Source organism: Marmota flaviventris, chromosome 3 (genome assembly GCF_047511675.1).
Source record: "Marmota flaviventris isolate mMarFla1 chromosome 3, mMarFla1.hap1, whole genome shotgun sequence".
Lineage (NCBI taxonomy): Eukaryota > Metazoa > Chordata > Mammalia > Rodentia > Sciuridae > Marmota > Marmota flaviventris.
In genome coordinates this window covers 165,773,282-165,786,760 of record NC_092500.1, presented here as the reverse complement: position 1 = coordinate 165,786,760, position 13,479 = coordinate 165,773,282, and the positions used below count along the sequence as shown (strand labels likewise).

At 53.5% G+C, this 13,479-nt stretch overlaps 1 protein-coding gene across 2 annotated transcripts in view; it reads left to right on the top strand.

Annotated features, from left to right (window-relative positions):
* Pebp4 (phosphatidylethanolamine binding protein 4) overlaps positions 1-12,626 on the top strand; it is a 198,412-nt gene extending 185,786 nt beyond the window's left edge. For both annotated transcript variants that reach the window (XM_071609250.1, XM_071609251.1), the window contains exons 6-7: positions 1,615-1,731; positions 12,397-12,626. In XM_071609250.1, coding sequence (XP_071465351.1) covers positions 1,615-1,731; positions 12,397-12,545 — 266 coding nt within the window. In that variant the 3' untranslated portion in view covers positions 12,546-12,626. The remainder of the gene's footprint in view (positions 1-1,614; positions 1,732-12,396) is intronic.
* Positions 12,627-13,479: the final 853 nt, after the last annotated feature.

Sequence of the window (13,479 nt, the reverse complement as noted above, 5' to 3'; positions counted from 1 at the left end):
GGAGGATGCAGATGCCATAAGTGAAGGTTATGCACCCCAGCATTTGTGTCCCCCACCCCAGTTTGTACTTCTGGAGGTTCTGAGTGGAGGATTCTTTAGGAAAGCCCTAGTGAGGGGGTCGTCTCCATCTACCCTAAAGACATAGCACCAGTGGCTTCCAACTTCAGACTTGTGCACACAGAATCCTGGTCATCTGGCTTTGGCAGCATGGAATACGCCCATCTCAAGGGTACATAGCATGTACCCCCATGTCCACCAGCCTGGCCAGAAGTTGTCACATCCCACCTGCCCTCCAAACTCATTCACACAAAGAGATACTCAGCACCCCATGCTCAGAAATCTTTCCCAGCACTGGCGGTGATTGTGAAGAAAGGCTGATTTACCCAAATTCACACACACCCTCTGCCACAGCCTCAGAGCTCTGGCACACGGGCTGTTCCCATCTCACACCTGCCCCACTACAGACCCTAAACCACACAAACTCACAGAGCTCCTGGCACACCCTGCTCTGTTCTCTCTGAGTGTGTGTGTGTATGTGAGTGTGCGCACACACACACAAACACACATCTGATTTGCGATGGGAAAGATGAACAGTCAGGAATTCCCCTGGCTGTTGGCACACTGAAGGCCCCAGTGGCCGGAAGTACACAATGAGAAATACTTTCAACAGCGCCAAGCAGCCAGTCACTCTTTTGTTTAATGGTCAGGAGAGGAAAGTTGGGGGATGGCCGTAAGTACCACCACTCCCTCCCACCAGCATCCTCACTGCAAACACTCCTTCCCCACCCACCCCAGGAAGATTCTTGGCTCCCGCCTGACTCTCCTCCTTGGAGAGGGAGGTGGAGAGAGGGGAGGGGAGTGGGAGGGGGCACAGCATTCTTGGAAGGAGGCCCAGTTTAGAAGTTTCAGTCCAGGCCAGCAAAAACCAGGTCCCTGCATAGACTCAAGGGAAGGATAAGAGACATCTCCACCCCACTTTCCCCCCACACCCAAAAAGGCCAGTCTCCCAGAGGGAGAGTGAAGAGGAGGGAGACGAACCTTCTCCCCAGTGCCCCCAGCGCCTATGATCAAACCTTTGAACCCAGTCCCACCCACCCCCGTAACCACTTCCAGATCCTCCAGACCCAGCCAAGAAACTGGCTTCTTTGGGGATTGAGTTCATAAGGAAATGCTGAAAAAAATAAATAAAAATTCACTGCCAAACACACTCACGGGGGAAGATGGGTTTCTCTTGAGGCAGGAAATCCATCCGAATAGACTAGAGCAAAAACAGGACAACACCAGCACCCAGTGACCCGGTGAGCCCTGGAAGCCACAGCAGCACCCCAGACCTTCATTCCAACCTGGAGCATTTCCTCCGGGACCACCTTCTTTCCTCCACCACCCCAGACCCCAAAATGGACATCTGAAGTGAAAATACCAAAGGGGAGGTCCTTCCAAACATAATGGCATGCAGCAGGTAAACCTTCATCTGGGGCCCCAGGAAGGTCAGCAGGGCCATGGAAAGACACAGGGGCTTGTTTTCTCGAGTAGCCAGCAGCCTCTGGAAGCAGGAGCTCTGCCCTGGGCAGCAGAGATGTGAGTTCACTTGTCTCTCCCTTTCTCCACCTGCAGCCTACAAGCCTCCCTCCCCACCAGCAAATAGTGGCTTCCATCGCTACCAGTTGTTAGTCTATCTTCAAGAAAGGAACGAGGTCATCTCTCTTCTTCCCAGTGAAAGCAAATCTCGAGGTAAGGCTTTGGCGTTCTTCACACTACAGCCAGGGTGGACTCCTGGGTAAAACTGAACCTTCATGCGTTTGTGGGGCTATCGGGACCTTGACCCCCACCCATGAGCCAAGGAGACTGGGGTCAAAAAGTGGTGTTCTTTGGGAGTGAACTGGAATGAGGGGCCCTAAAGGAGACATTGACCTCAGATATGGTCCTCTCCCAAAAGTAAGTCCCAAAGACCAAGAAGCACCCCCGAAACTTTGTGTGGCATGTGCAGGCAAATACCCCACAACACCTCAGCAGGTAATTGTACCCTATAATTGAGGCTGATCTGAGCAAGAGGGCCCTGGAATGCCACCCTGCCGGTCTATCTTCATTGGTGGCTAATTGGTTGGTCTGCCCTGCCATCTGGGTGCTGGGGCAAAGACTGCCTCAGCCACACCCCCTCCACCAGCCTCTCTGAACAGCTCTCCTCAGACACTGGACAGGACCCATTTCCCAAACCTCCTAAAGACTAACCCAACCTGCTTGGCCTCAGTCCTCCAGCCACCAGGGCCAGGAAGCAGGAGGAGCTGTGGAGCTGGCCACAGCAACCCACTGCAGGTGACTCAACTGTGTGAGCCACGCCCCCCACAGTCCTAGATTTCTCTTGGGGGCATAGGAAGTAAAGTAATCCTTATGCACTCTATCACCTCCCAGTTTTAGGACAGGGAGAGCTGTGTAGAATGTACAAGTGACATTAGAGGGTACAAAGAGCACATCTCCTAGGCTGTCAGGAAATTGAGTGGGAGGGTGGATGTCATCAACCAATTCCTCTCACCCAGTGACCCTGACCAACATCCACCCACTGAGAAGCTGGTGCAGGTATTGTCACAACCCTGATGCCTGAGGCCCCGGAGAAGGGGAATGTGGAGTCCAGAAAAGCACTGGCTCAGACGTATGCCTACCAGGGGCCACCAATCAGAGGCCTCCCAGAGGACCTTTCCACCCGTGAACCCTCTCCAGGTGCCCTTACACCTCGCCAACCTGCAAATCTCTTTAAATGGCTTTAGCAAAGACAAACTTTGAAGTTTGAATACAGAGAAGGAAGAAAAACTGCATCTTTTCCAGGCCAAGACAAATTTCTCCAGCATCCTGGGAATCAATCTCACCAAAGATGTCAGGAAGTCCTTTCCACCAGCTCAGGCACTGTGACTTCCAGGGACCAGGAACTAGCGCCTTTGCCTAGGATGTTCCCACCCCCCAAGGGATTCTCATAGAGTGAGGCAGTGTCTCAGACACTCCCCGTTAGATGCCAGGTCCCAAAGCAGAAGCCCTGCATGGAGATGCTCAGACAGGGTCACACCCAAGAGCCTCTCCTGGGTGCTTCCTTCAAAGAGCAGAATGGAGAGGGGAAGAGAGAAGATTAGATGATACTAGGAGGAGCAGTGACAGGGGCCAGGAACAAAGCGAGGCTGTGTATGCCCAAGACACTGCCCACCTTTGCCCCAAGCTGGGGCTCCTGATCTGATGGCTGCCAACCTCCAGAAAACACAGTGATGAGAGGGCCCAGCAAAGGCCACCTGTCATCCTGGGTCACAGGTGGCAAGGCCAGGAGTCTGGATATCCATCAGTCCTAAGACCCTTTATCAATCCCTGTGGACTTTTGCCCAAACCACCGTTCCTGTGCACATGTATGCACACACACACACACACACACACACACACACGACCCACCTTCCATTCTCATGAAAACTTACATCTGGGTGCAGTCCCTTGGGCTCCTGTGCTGCTTTATTTGCTGCCAGAAATGAAAGCAAGAAAATGACCTTCCCAGATGGAAGCCGCAGCCAAGGTACCAGTCTTGCCCTAGGACAGCCTTCCAGGTGCCTAGCCCTGTGCTGGGGGCTTCTGAGAAAACCTAATCCCCACGTTCCGGGCATTTTCCCTGCCCTCAAGCAGCTTACTTGGAACTGATTAAATAACAATATGGAGCAGCTTGTAATTAAAGTGCTCAGTTATGACCCTGAGGGCACAGGAGATCACCGAGTGGGCTTAGGTCCTTTCCCTTCCTAGGTCCCTCTGTTCTCCAGGACAGCATGCCTCTTCAGCAGGCAGGGGGAAAAGGTGTTTCACTGTAGGGTGAGGAAATATTTCTTCCACTCTCTAGCTAGTGATGTGACTTTGGGGTGAATCAATGATCCACTTAGGGGTGAATCAATGATCCTCTTTGGGCCTCAATTTCCTCCCTAGAAAATGAGATGATCATTTGCAGAGGAGCAACAGATGTCTGTGGCCCTGAGGCTCCAAGTGGGACAAGGGCTGGACCTCACAGAAAGAGAATCGCATCCTTGAGTAAAGGAGCAGGGAGCTCCAGGCTGGGGAAACCAGAGATGCAAAGATTTTTATTTTAAATGTGAGAAAATGGGAAGGTTGTAGAGATTCTTGACAGTCCTGCAGAGAACCTGTAGCATTGGCAGGTAGACCAAGGAAAGCCTTTAGAGATGTTAACAGGAGAAGCCACCCAGGAATGTCACTCTAGAGACAACCAAACTGAGTGATGAGAGAGAGAGGACAGGGGGCCACCAGAGGCAGAGGGATGTGAGGCAGTGGGAGAGATTGCAAATGCAGAAGCAGCAGTCCTTGCTCAACATCACAGTGCAGAGGGCCTGGAACACTCTGCAACAGCTGGGCAGTGCTTGGGGATCTGTGCAGCCCCAATCTGGACCAGCACTCGAGAGGCCAGGACCTGGGGCCCTGCCAATGAATACAGGCCCCAGGACCTGCCTTGGTCTAGTTTTCTCTCCATGGGAATGGAGCTGTGAAGGGAGGGGAGCATCAGGGATGGCTTCTAGAGACTAAAGGGGGAAAGTCAGGCTGTGGAAGCTGGATAGGGAGCATCAACATAGATGGTTAGCTGAGAGGTTATAAGAAACTTTGGCAAAGCGGTTTCGAAACTGAAGTAACCTAAAGGTTCTCAATGTGGTATAGTGTTCAGCTCACTGAAAAAAACATGGTAGAGAGCCAGTCTAGAATCATGTTCTCGTCCTAGTCAGACCCCTGCCTTCCCTGGGACTCACATGTAAATGACAGGCTGAGGGTGAGAAGAGAGCTCAAGATTATTCTAATTGAACCTGTCGGGACCATCTATATAGGTGACAGGGTGGCATTGCTCAAGACCAAGGAGGTGAGATCTCCATAGGATTCCTGTTTGTCCTGTAACTCAGGACAAGATATGTGGTCAGCAACTGAGGACATTTTGACATTTGCCGCAGTCCGGCTGCAGCAAAATAACCCAGGGGGTGACGAGCAACTTGTGTAGATTGATACAGCAGGAGTGGGAGCCGTTTATTGTAGGACAGGAGGGGTATATATACATTACACACAGCTTATCTAATTAACACAAACTAGATACAGCAGTCAACCAATAAAGAATCTCCACACTTAATGGCTCGCTGGCGTTACTTCATAAATTATTCCCTCTGGCAAAATGCCAGGCGCCATCTTGACTTGTTTACAGACCCTAATGGACATTCAAACATCCATTGTGTGACCTTGGACAAGCCACCTTGCATCCCTGGATCTTGATTTTTACCTCATCAGGATGAGGGGCTGGACGAGCTGTTCGCGGCTCAATGACCCAGGACTGGTGTGCTCACTCCTTCCCGGGCTCTTCTCAACTCTGTGCTGCCACACATATGCAGAGAGTGGACAAGGTCTGACTCCCCTAGCCAACTCAACATTTGCCTCCCATGAGGCTTCCTAGCAAGTGGGCCACCAGGACCAGCTACCCTGCCTCTGGTTGAGGAAGCACCCATGGTCATGCCCCTCCCCCTCCTTCCATGGCCCACATTTCCCACCACCTAGATCCTACATGGTGCCGGGTGCTGGTAGTAGACAAGGGAACCACCTGTCCCTACTTTCTTGAACATGTGTGTCACCATGGTGTAGCCCGTGGGGAGCTGGCACTCACAAAGAGCAAGGTAGACATCCAAGCAGCTTAAGCAAATGGGGGAAGGACAGGCAACCCTGAAGCCAATAGGGCCTGAACGCTGCCTCTGACAAGAGCTGGCCCTGTTGCACTGTCATTGTCCCAAAGGCCACACTCTGCCTTCTCAGCTTAGGTTAGTGTTACCTCAGGCCTCTGATATACTAGACTTCCACCTCTGCTTCCTGTCCTTCCTCTGCATCCTCCTCACACCCAAAGTCCCAGCTCTGTCCTCTGGGCTCATCTGGTGATTTTCATGGTCCCCCTACATGTTTTCCAAGAAGCAGCCTCAGATTTGGCCTCTAGATAGAGTTTTGTAGATTCCAGAGGAACAACAGAAGCCGTTGAGGGACCCCGCAAGCAGCCTTCACATGCACCACACGTTGCCAGAACACCCCTGCTTTATATTCATGTCAAGCCACCCACAACCTCACCCAACTACAGATTTGCCTGCTGACCTGGACACCCCACTTCTCCATCGCCCAGTCCTGGAAGGCCCTGCCTGCCTTGAGGACACCTGTCACTTCCTTGTGAATATCCACAATAACCCCTGGGCTAAACTCTGTTCCCTCTTAGCCAAGCCTGGCGCTGCCCTCTCCTGTTAGTGTCCCCCCCACTGTGTCCCCTCTCATAACATTCTGTTGGGCCTCCTTGGGCACCTTGCCTCTATCTTTTTTGCCTTGCCACTAAATCCCATTCTGCACCTGTCAGCCTTTCTTCCACCACGAAGTATAAATTCCTTGAGAGAGGAGCTCACCTCTGCCTTCCTTCCTTTCACCACCTGTCACTGTGCCCGTCTCCCCGCACACACATATGGATCTGAACATTCTCACACCCCCACGTTCGTCAACTTCCTCCAGCACCTGAAGAGACGGCCACCTCTCCAGCACCTGAAGAGACGGTGTCCACAAATGACAGTCTCCAGGCCAAATGTCTTCCCTGTCCCAACTCCGGGCAGGCAGGGCCACCAGCCTGCCCTGCCCTTCACTGAAGCCTTGTCCACCATATTAGGTGGGCAGGACAGCTGCCACATCTCCTGGGGGCAAACAAGAAAACTGAAGCCCAGAACAGTGAGAGGTAGGATTGACCAAAGGTCTGCAGCTGAGAGCTGACCAATCTTCTTAAGTCCTGGGGAAGGGCTCTTCCCACTGCCACAATGCACCTTCTCCCTCCACCCAGACCACCAGACTTCTGGGCCGCGGGCCAGGGATAGACAGGGAGAATTTGCATCCTGCTGCCCTGAGCCGCAGACAGTCTGTCCTTCCCTCAGGTAAAAAGCTGTGGCTGAGCTCCTGGAGAGCTGTGGTCTGCACCGTGCCACACTGCAGTCGCCTCACCCAGAGGTGACAAGCTGTGTTCATGATCCTCTGGTGAACAAACTGGGAAAATTCTCTCTCTGTCCCATGATAGATCAAATGCCAAAGCTTGCTTCAGAGCCACTCCAAGGCCATGGGCCCAGGATCGTGCCCCAGTGCCTGGGCAGGGACTAGAGGGGTGGCTCGGTTGCCCCCTCACAGGGGCACACAGAAGCCTTTGGAGGGAAAGCTCACTTGTTGCAGAACAGGATAAGGGTGGCAGGCAAGGGTCCTTGGGGTTCTAGGCCAGATGGATTCAGGATTAGAAGGAACAGGCCATACAGTGAGGCTTACGACTTGCTTGTAGCATCGAAGGCCTCGGGGCTCCCAGGTGAGTGAAACATGGGGCATAATGGGGCCAAGGACAGGAGGGCCCCAGAGCCCCAAGCAGCCATCAGCAGTGGGAAGCTTTTGACTGGCAGGAACTCCAGGGACCTGAGGAGCGAGGGGCACGTAGAGTATAGGGAAGTTTGGAGGGAAGAGGCCCAGAGGGAAAGGTGCCCTGCGTGGAGAGCACCCTCAGACAGGCCCCCTCCAGCTCACACACAGACAGACACAAACACACCCAGCCCACTGCAAAACAGCCCACCCCACCCGCCGTGACCTCCCATGGTGGTTCACCTGGCCCAGCACCAGACCCCCAGGGACCACCCCTGATCACCGTGTGGGCTTGCGGCAGGCTGCTCTCTTCTGCCTCCGAAGGGCCCCACCCACCTAGCAGGGCCGGTAGGACTAGGGTCCTGGCAGCCACCCAGCTGGGGCCATCTGGGCAACACTCAGACAAGCACCCTGGCTAGAAACTGCCTGAAATCTCTATGGGCATGAGGCAGACGTCCTGGAGAAGTATGCCCCCACCCAGCCACGCATCAGCTGTCCCAAGGAACATCAGACAGATCATGGGGAGACAACAGAGAATCCCCAAGTCCCAGACAACCTTTGCCACTACCAAATGTTGGAGTTGATAACTGGGAGCTACCTTAGCAGCTTTCGGGCCTCCTTCTCTGGCTCGCTTCCCGGTCCTCACCCTCAGCCTCAAGATGGAGAAGGGAGGCCTGGGTGATCTACCTGCTGGACAGGTAGGAATCATCCTTCCGCTGTCCAGTTCTCCTAAGTTCTCTTCTTCAGAGGAGACCTGGTAGCCCCTCACCACCCTGGGACTGCCCCAGCCTCCCTGCTCTCTCACACCAACCACAGGCCAAGTGTCACCTCCTCAGGCCTCTGGAGCCTCAGGATCAGCCACTCAGCAAATATTCTCCAGGAGTAATCAGATGTGATGGAACGAGGGCTTTTCAGCTCCTGAGTGAAAGTCTCTGGATGTCATTTAATGGCACAAAAAATAAAAGGCTCGGGCCTCCCGCCCACCACCACCAGGACATCATTAATCTCAGGAGAAAGGCATCAGCGCTTCTATCACCGCAGCCAGCTCCAGACGAGCCAGACAAATTACAGACCTGAGCCGGGCCCTGTGTGGGGCGGTTATTAGGTTGGAGTTGAATTCTTGTTGTTTTCTTCAGGGCCACCGTCCCCTGACAAGAAGCAGTGCCCTGCCAAGTAGGAGAGTAGAGCAGGGAAGAGCAAGGCTGCTATGGTTAGACAGGAGTCACCTGCCCAGGGGGACAGGGCAGCTCGGGGACAGGTGCCCAGGTCCCTCCAGAGCAGGAAGCCAAACTCAAGGGCTCAAAATCCTGCCCCTTGTTCTCCAGCCCACCCTTGTCTTCCCAGTCCCCAGTCCCAGTCCCCAGGCTGACAGGGAAACACTTCAGAGCCCTCAAAGGACAAGTGACAAGTCCAGTGGGGAATGTCCTTGGCAAGTCAGGGGTCAGGAAGCACTGTCCTTTGCTGGTGAAAAGCCTAAGAGTTGGCCCACGGAAGGGCTTGTGAGCATCTGTCAAGGGCCCCAGCTGTTGGCCAAGGCCTCCCTTCCAAGGACTAGTTTTTTATTTGTCCTCTGTGGATTGTGTTATGTTAGAAAGTCACTGAGGGCAGGAGTGAGACTGGGTAAAGCACCTCATCCCACTTGCCTGACAGAGGCCCAGGGATGGCTGCCAGTGTTAGCTAAGGGACCCTGCATCCCAGGTCCCCTCAACTGAGCATGTGCAGAGGAGCTGTCTACGCATTCTCCTGAGCCTGGGGGAATCAGGACAATACAAGGGGGCACATCCCCTTCTCAGTCTCTTGGAGGCCCATTTGGCCCTCACAGGCCCAAGGGAGCTAGCTAGGGGGATCGTGTGATAAGCCAAATTGTGCAGAGCCAGCCCCTCAGATTCAGGACCTGGAAGTAGAAAGAGTGACTGCCAAGACATCCTCCAGAGTCATTTCCAAACATCCAGCCATGGCTGTCCCTAGGACTGAACTCAGAGAACGAGGCCACCCTCACTGCTAGAGACAGGGGTCCTTCCTTCCACCTGGTGTCAGACGGGAGGTCAGGCACAGAATGTTGGCTCAGAAACACCCAAGCTTTCCCCCAACCCCCTCCTGCCCAAACATCTCTAGCATCCAACAGCCCTCACCTAAGAAGGTCTCCAGTGGCACTGACCAGCAAGGGAAGGCAACGGCCTCGAGGCAGGGTGTGCAGCTGGCTCTGCAGAAATGGGTCCTGCAGGGACCAACCTACACATCATGCGGCAGCCCTGACCCGAGGAGCCCAGGACGTTGTGTTGCTGCCACTGTACAGCTCAAGAGACAGACTGGCAGGCTGCCTTCCCCCAGAGGCCTCTGGAGTGCACTCACCGCCCCTGCCCTGTCCCAGGTAGAGTCCAGCCTGGCTTCAAGTTCAGTGGCCCTGGCACAGACACAGCCCTCTTCCTGCGTGGCAGCAGCTTCCCTGCAGCTCGGGGACAGAGCAGTGCCATACAGGAAGGGGCTTTCCTCTGAGCTGCGACCACAGAAGCCACAGCTCCCCATCTCTCCCCATACACCCCTGAGGGCCTGACTCACCCCTCTTCCTTCTAGAACTTGCTCAGGGTCAGTTCCTCTCGCCCTCTGTGGCAGGAAACAGAGTGGTGGGGGGTGTTTAAGGAGTCCTGGGTGAGCCAGGGGAGGAAGTGGCCCGAGGCTAGCCAGCACAGGGTCTGGGTGCCACAGCTGCCCAAGGAGCCCGAGAACCACAGGGTTGTCGGAAATGGGGCTGGGAACAATCCTGAGGCACCAGGGACAACTCTGAGCTCAGATAGAAGGCAGCTTCTGAGCAGGCAGGCCTGTGCTCCTGTGTGAGGGGAGCCTGGTCTCTCTCAGGGTATAGGGGATTTCTTTCCATCATCTTGCCCTGATCTCGTGATTGGTTTCAATTCCCTCCTTGTCACCCAGGTTCCTTCCTGTCCCACTCAATGGGGAAGGCCCCTTGTCCCCTTGTGTTTGCCACACATCAATTTACCCATGAGCCTTTTCCGTGGCATGCACGTGAACACACACAAACATGCACTGGTGTGCACACACATGCACACGTGCCAAAGTTTCCCAGGTTCATAGACCAGAATTCCTCTACAGCCATCACGATCCCTGTGGTGCAGAGGCTCCAACCAGACACAGTGCCTCCGAAAGGGCTCTGGAGTGACACAAAGCCACACTGTGGACCAGGGCAGTCAGCACCCATCCAACAAGCTGGACTCTCTCTGCCCTTTCCCTGAGACACCCCTGCAAGCCCTCATTCTGCAGCTCTCAAGGTCAATCCAAGTACACGGTCACTGAGTCAGATGGGATTGAGAGAACCTGGAAAGACCTTGACCTCATCCCTGCCTCCCAAGAAGTTTTCTCCCCAGTAGTGCACTGGGTCCCATCGTCCCGTCAGTGAGCCAGGGATATACCCAGTCCCCCATAATATGATCCTTAATGTGTATAGTGCTCCTGGGAGAGCACCTGGCACACAGAAGGCACCGCAGAGGTGTCCTGTTGCTGCTATTATTATTATTTGCTTTATTACTATTATTGTGTTTGGGGTTGGGGATCAAAAATTGTCCTCTCCTTGAGAATATCTTTGAAACACCTGGAGGGAGAGGGTAAATGGAGAAGAGGAACATTTGGGTGGACTCATTTTCTTCTTGTTATAAAAAGAGCAGTGAGTACACACAGGAGCCAACAGGTGTGGCACTGGTGACCTGTGGCTCTCAGGTGAGGGTTTAAGAATTCCAGGCTGCCAGCCCTTAACCCTCCTCTGTCTGGAGATGATTGGTTTTGACCAAACCATGGCAAATCTGCCACTTGCTAACTTGCTCTGAACAAGGCCTTTCCTGAGTGTTCTCTCCATCCAGAGAAGGTGGCTAGATTTAGACCCCAAAAGAAAGGAAAAAAAAAAATGCAGGATGCAATTCAATTTCAATTAAATTTGAAATCTGGTTAAACAATGAAAAAGTTTTTAATCTAAGTATGTTCTGTGTAATAAGTGGAACACATAACAAATTATTTGTTGTTTATCTGAAATCCAAACTGGGCTTCCTGTATTTTTCTGGCAACCATCTGCCCAGGGTGCCTGAGGCTCAGGCTTTGGGAAACAAGAGCGTGGGAATGTGCCTCTGACCACTTCCCTCACCTCTCCCTGGTGCTGGTGCCCCAGGAAGTGCCCTCCTTACCCTGCCAGGAGGCCTGTTCACACTCGCCCCAGAAGATGTGACCCCTGGTGTGTCGCCTCCCCCTGAAGAGAGCCCCCTTCAAACTGGGCTGCTTGAGTGTCTCCAGGCCCAGCCTGGGAACGTTTCTCCCACACTCACTTCCCCCCCAGAATCCAAATGCCATCGCTGCACCTCCACACAGGGCGAGCCCTGTTGCAGGGGGTGGTTGGGGAGAGATTGTAAGAACCAGCACAGACAGCCCCGCCAGTCTCAGCCCCAGCACTTGGGGTGACCAGGTGTGGAGAGAAGAAGCAATGAAGCCTCAGTCATGGGGTCAGGAAAGCTGCAGGAAGAGGGGGTGGGTGGAGGGGTGATGGGCCCACCTGATTGGCATTTCCTTTCTGTACAGGCAAAGAAGGCAACCTGTGCTAAATATTATTGGTGGTGGTGGTTGTTTCCCGGCTGGGGGTTGAACCCAGGGCCTCTTGCCTGCATGACAAATGCTCTGCACTGAGCTACATCCCCAGCCATGGTGTGCTAAATAAGGGGCCCTGGGAAAGGAGTCCCAAGGTAGCCTTGACTTGGTCTGGGATTAGTCCCCATTGTCCTCTGATAATCAGGCAACTAACTCTGCTACTTCTCAACCGCTCTGCTAGCATCCCTGGCAGCGAGGGGCCAGAAGGCTTCCCAGGAATTTGTCCTCAAAGCCCCACAGCCGGGAGAGTCTGCTTGTTGTATGCCCCCAGAGCTGGCAAATCCCTGCCAGCTCTCAGGTGCATGGTCCCTCTTACTGACTCCCTATGCTTATCTGTTCTTCCAGGCTCCTGGAATATGGAAAGTTTTCTGAACCGCTTCCATCTGAGAGAGCCCGAAGCAAGTACCCAGTTCATGACCCAGAACTCCCATGACTCACCAATGATCCAGGCTTTCAGGGGAGGCGTCAGGTATTTCAAGGACAAACCCAAGTAGAGATAACTGCCTGCTAGACCAAGGCTTCAACTTCTAGGCATGTGTCCACATTGCCTACCAACGGATGGAATCCCCTCTGGGTATGGGTCCCTTATCTTCAAAATTAAAAAAATATATATCATACAGGGCTTGATGTTTTGTTTCCTAAACCTTCAAAACCAACAAGGGGGACTCAGCCTGGAGTTTGGGGTTTTCCAGAAATTACAAACGGGTAGAGCAGGGGATGGGTGGACAAGCAGGAAGTGGAAATCCCTAGGCTTGAACTGGTAATGGGTCCCTCAGTCACTGTGCCCTTGAGCAAATCACTCATCCTCCCCAAAACTCTTCCTCCAGCCATGTCACTGAGACAGGCAGAAGCAATAGGGGACAATTGGTTGTCACCATGGACCTCTCTAGTTCTGACATGCAGCAGCATTCCCTCAACCAGTATTACCAGCATCTATCCTGTGCTAGACAGGGGACTGTGTGGGTAATCAGGTCACACAGGACATGGTGCTGCCCTCAGGGAGCTTTCTGTGTGTGTGGCGGGGGGCGGGGGGGGTCGTTCCTCAGATAGAGAATGGCTGGATGGTGGGACAGGACAGGAGACTCTAGGCCTGTAGCCACATTAAGGCTTTGGATTTAAACCTAGAAGCAATGGGATATTATCAAATGATAGATTGGAGGGTATAGGTGACATAATCAGAGTGTGCTTTTACAAAGCCATGCGGTATCTCCAGGGAAAGGATTTTCAGCATCTATTTCCCTTGAACTTCCTCTGTAGGCCTATTGGCTTTCCCACCCAGAAGCCCCCTGGAGATGACGCTCTGCTTGTCTCCAACCTAAGCCTGGGCATCCCAATTCCCCACTAGTCCTTCGGCTCTGCCTAACCACCTCCTTGGTTCAGTTTCCCTCCAAGACTTAATAAGCCCCTCTCTCTGGCTAGGATGCAGTA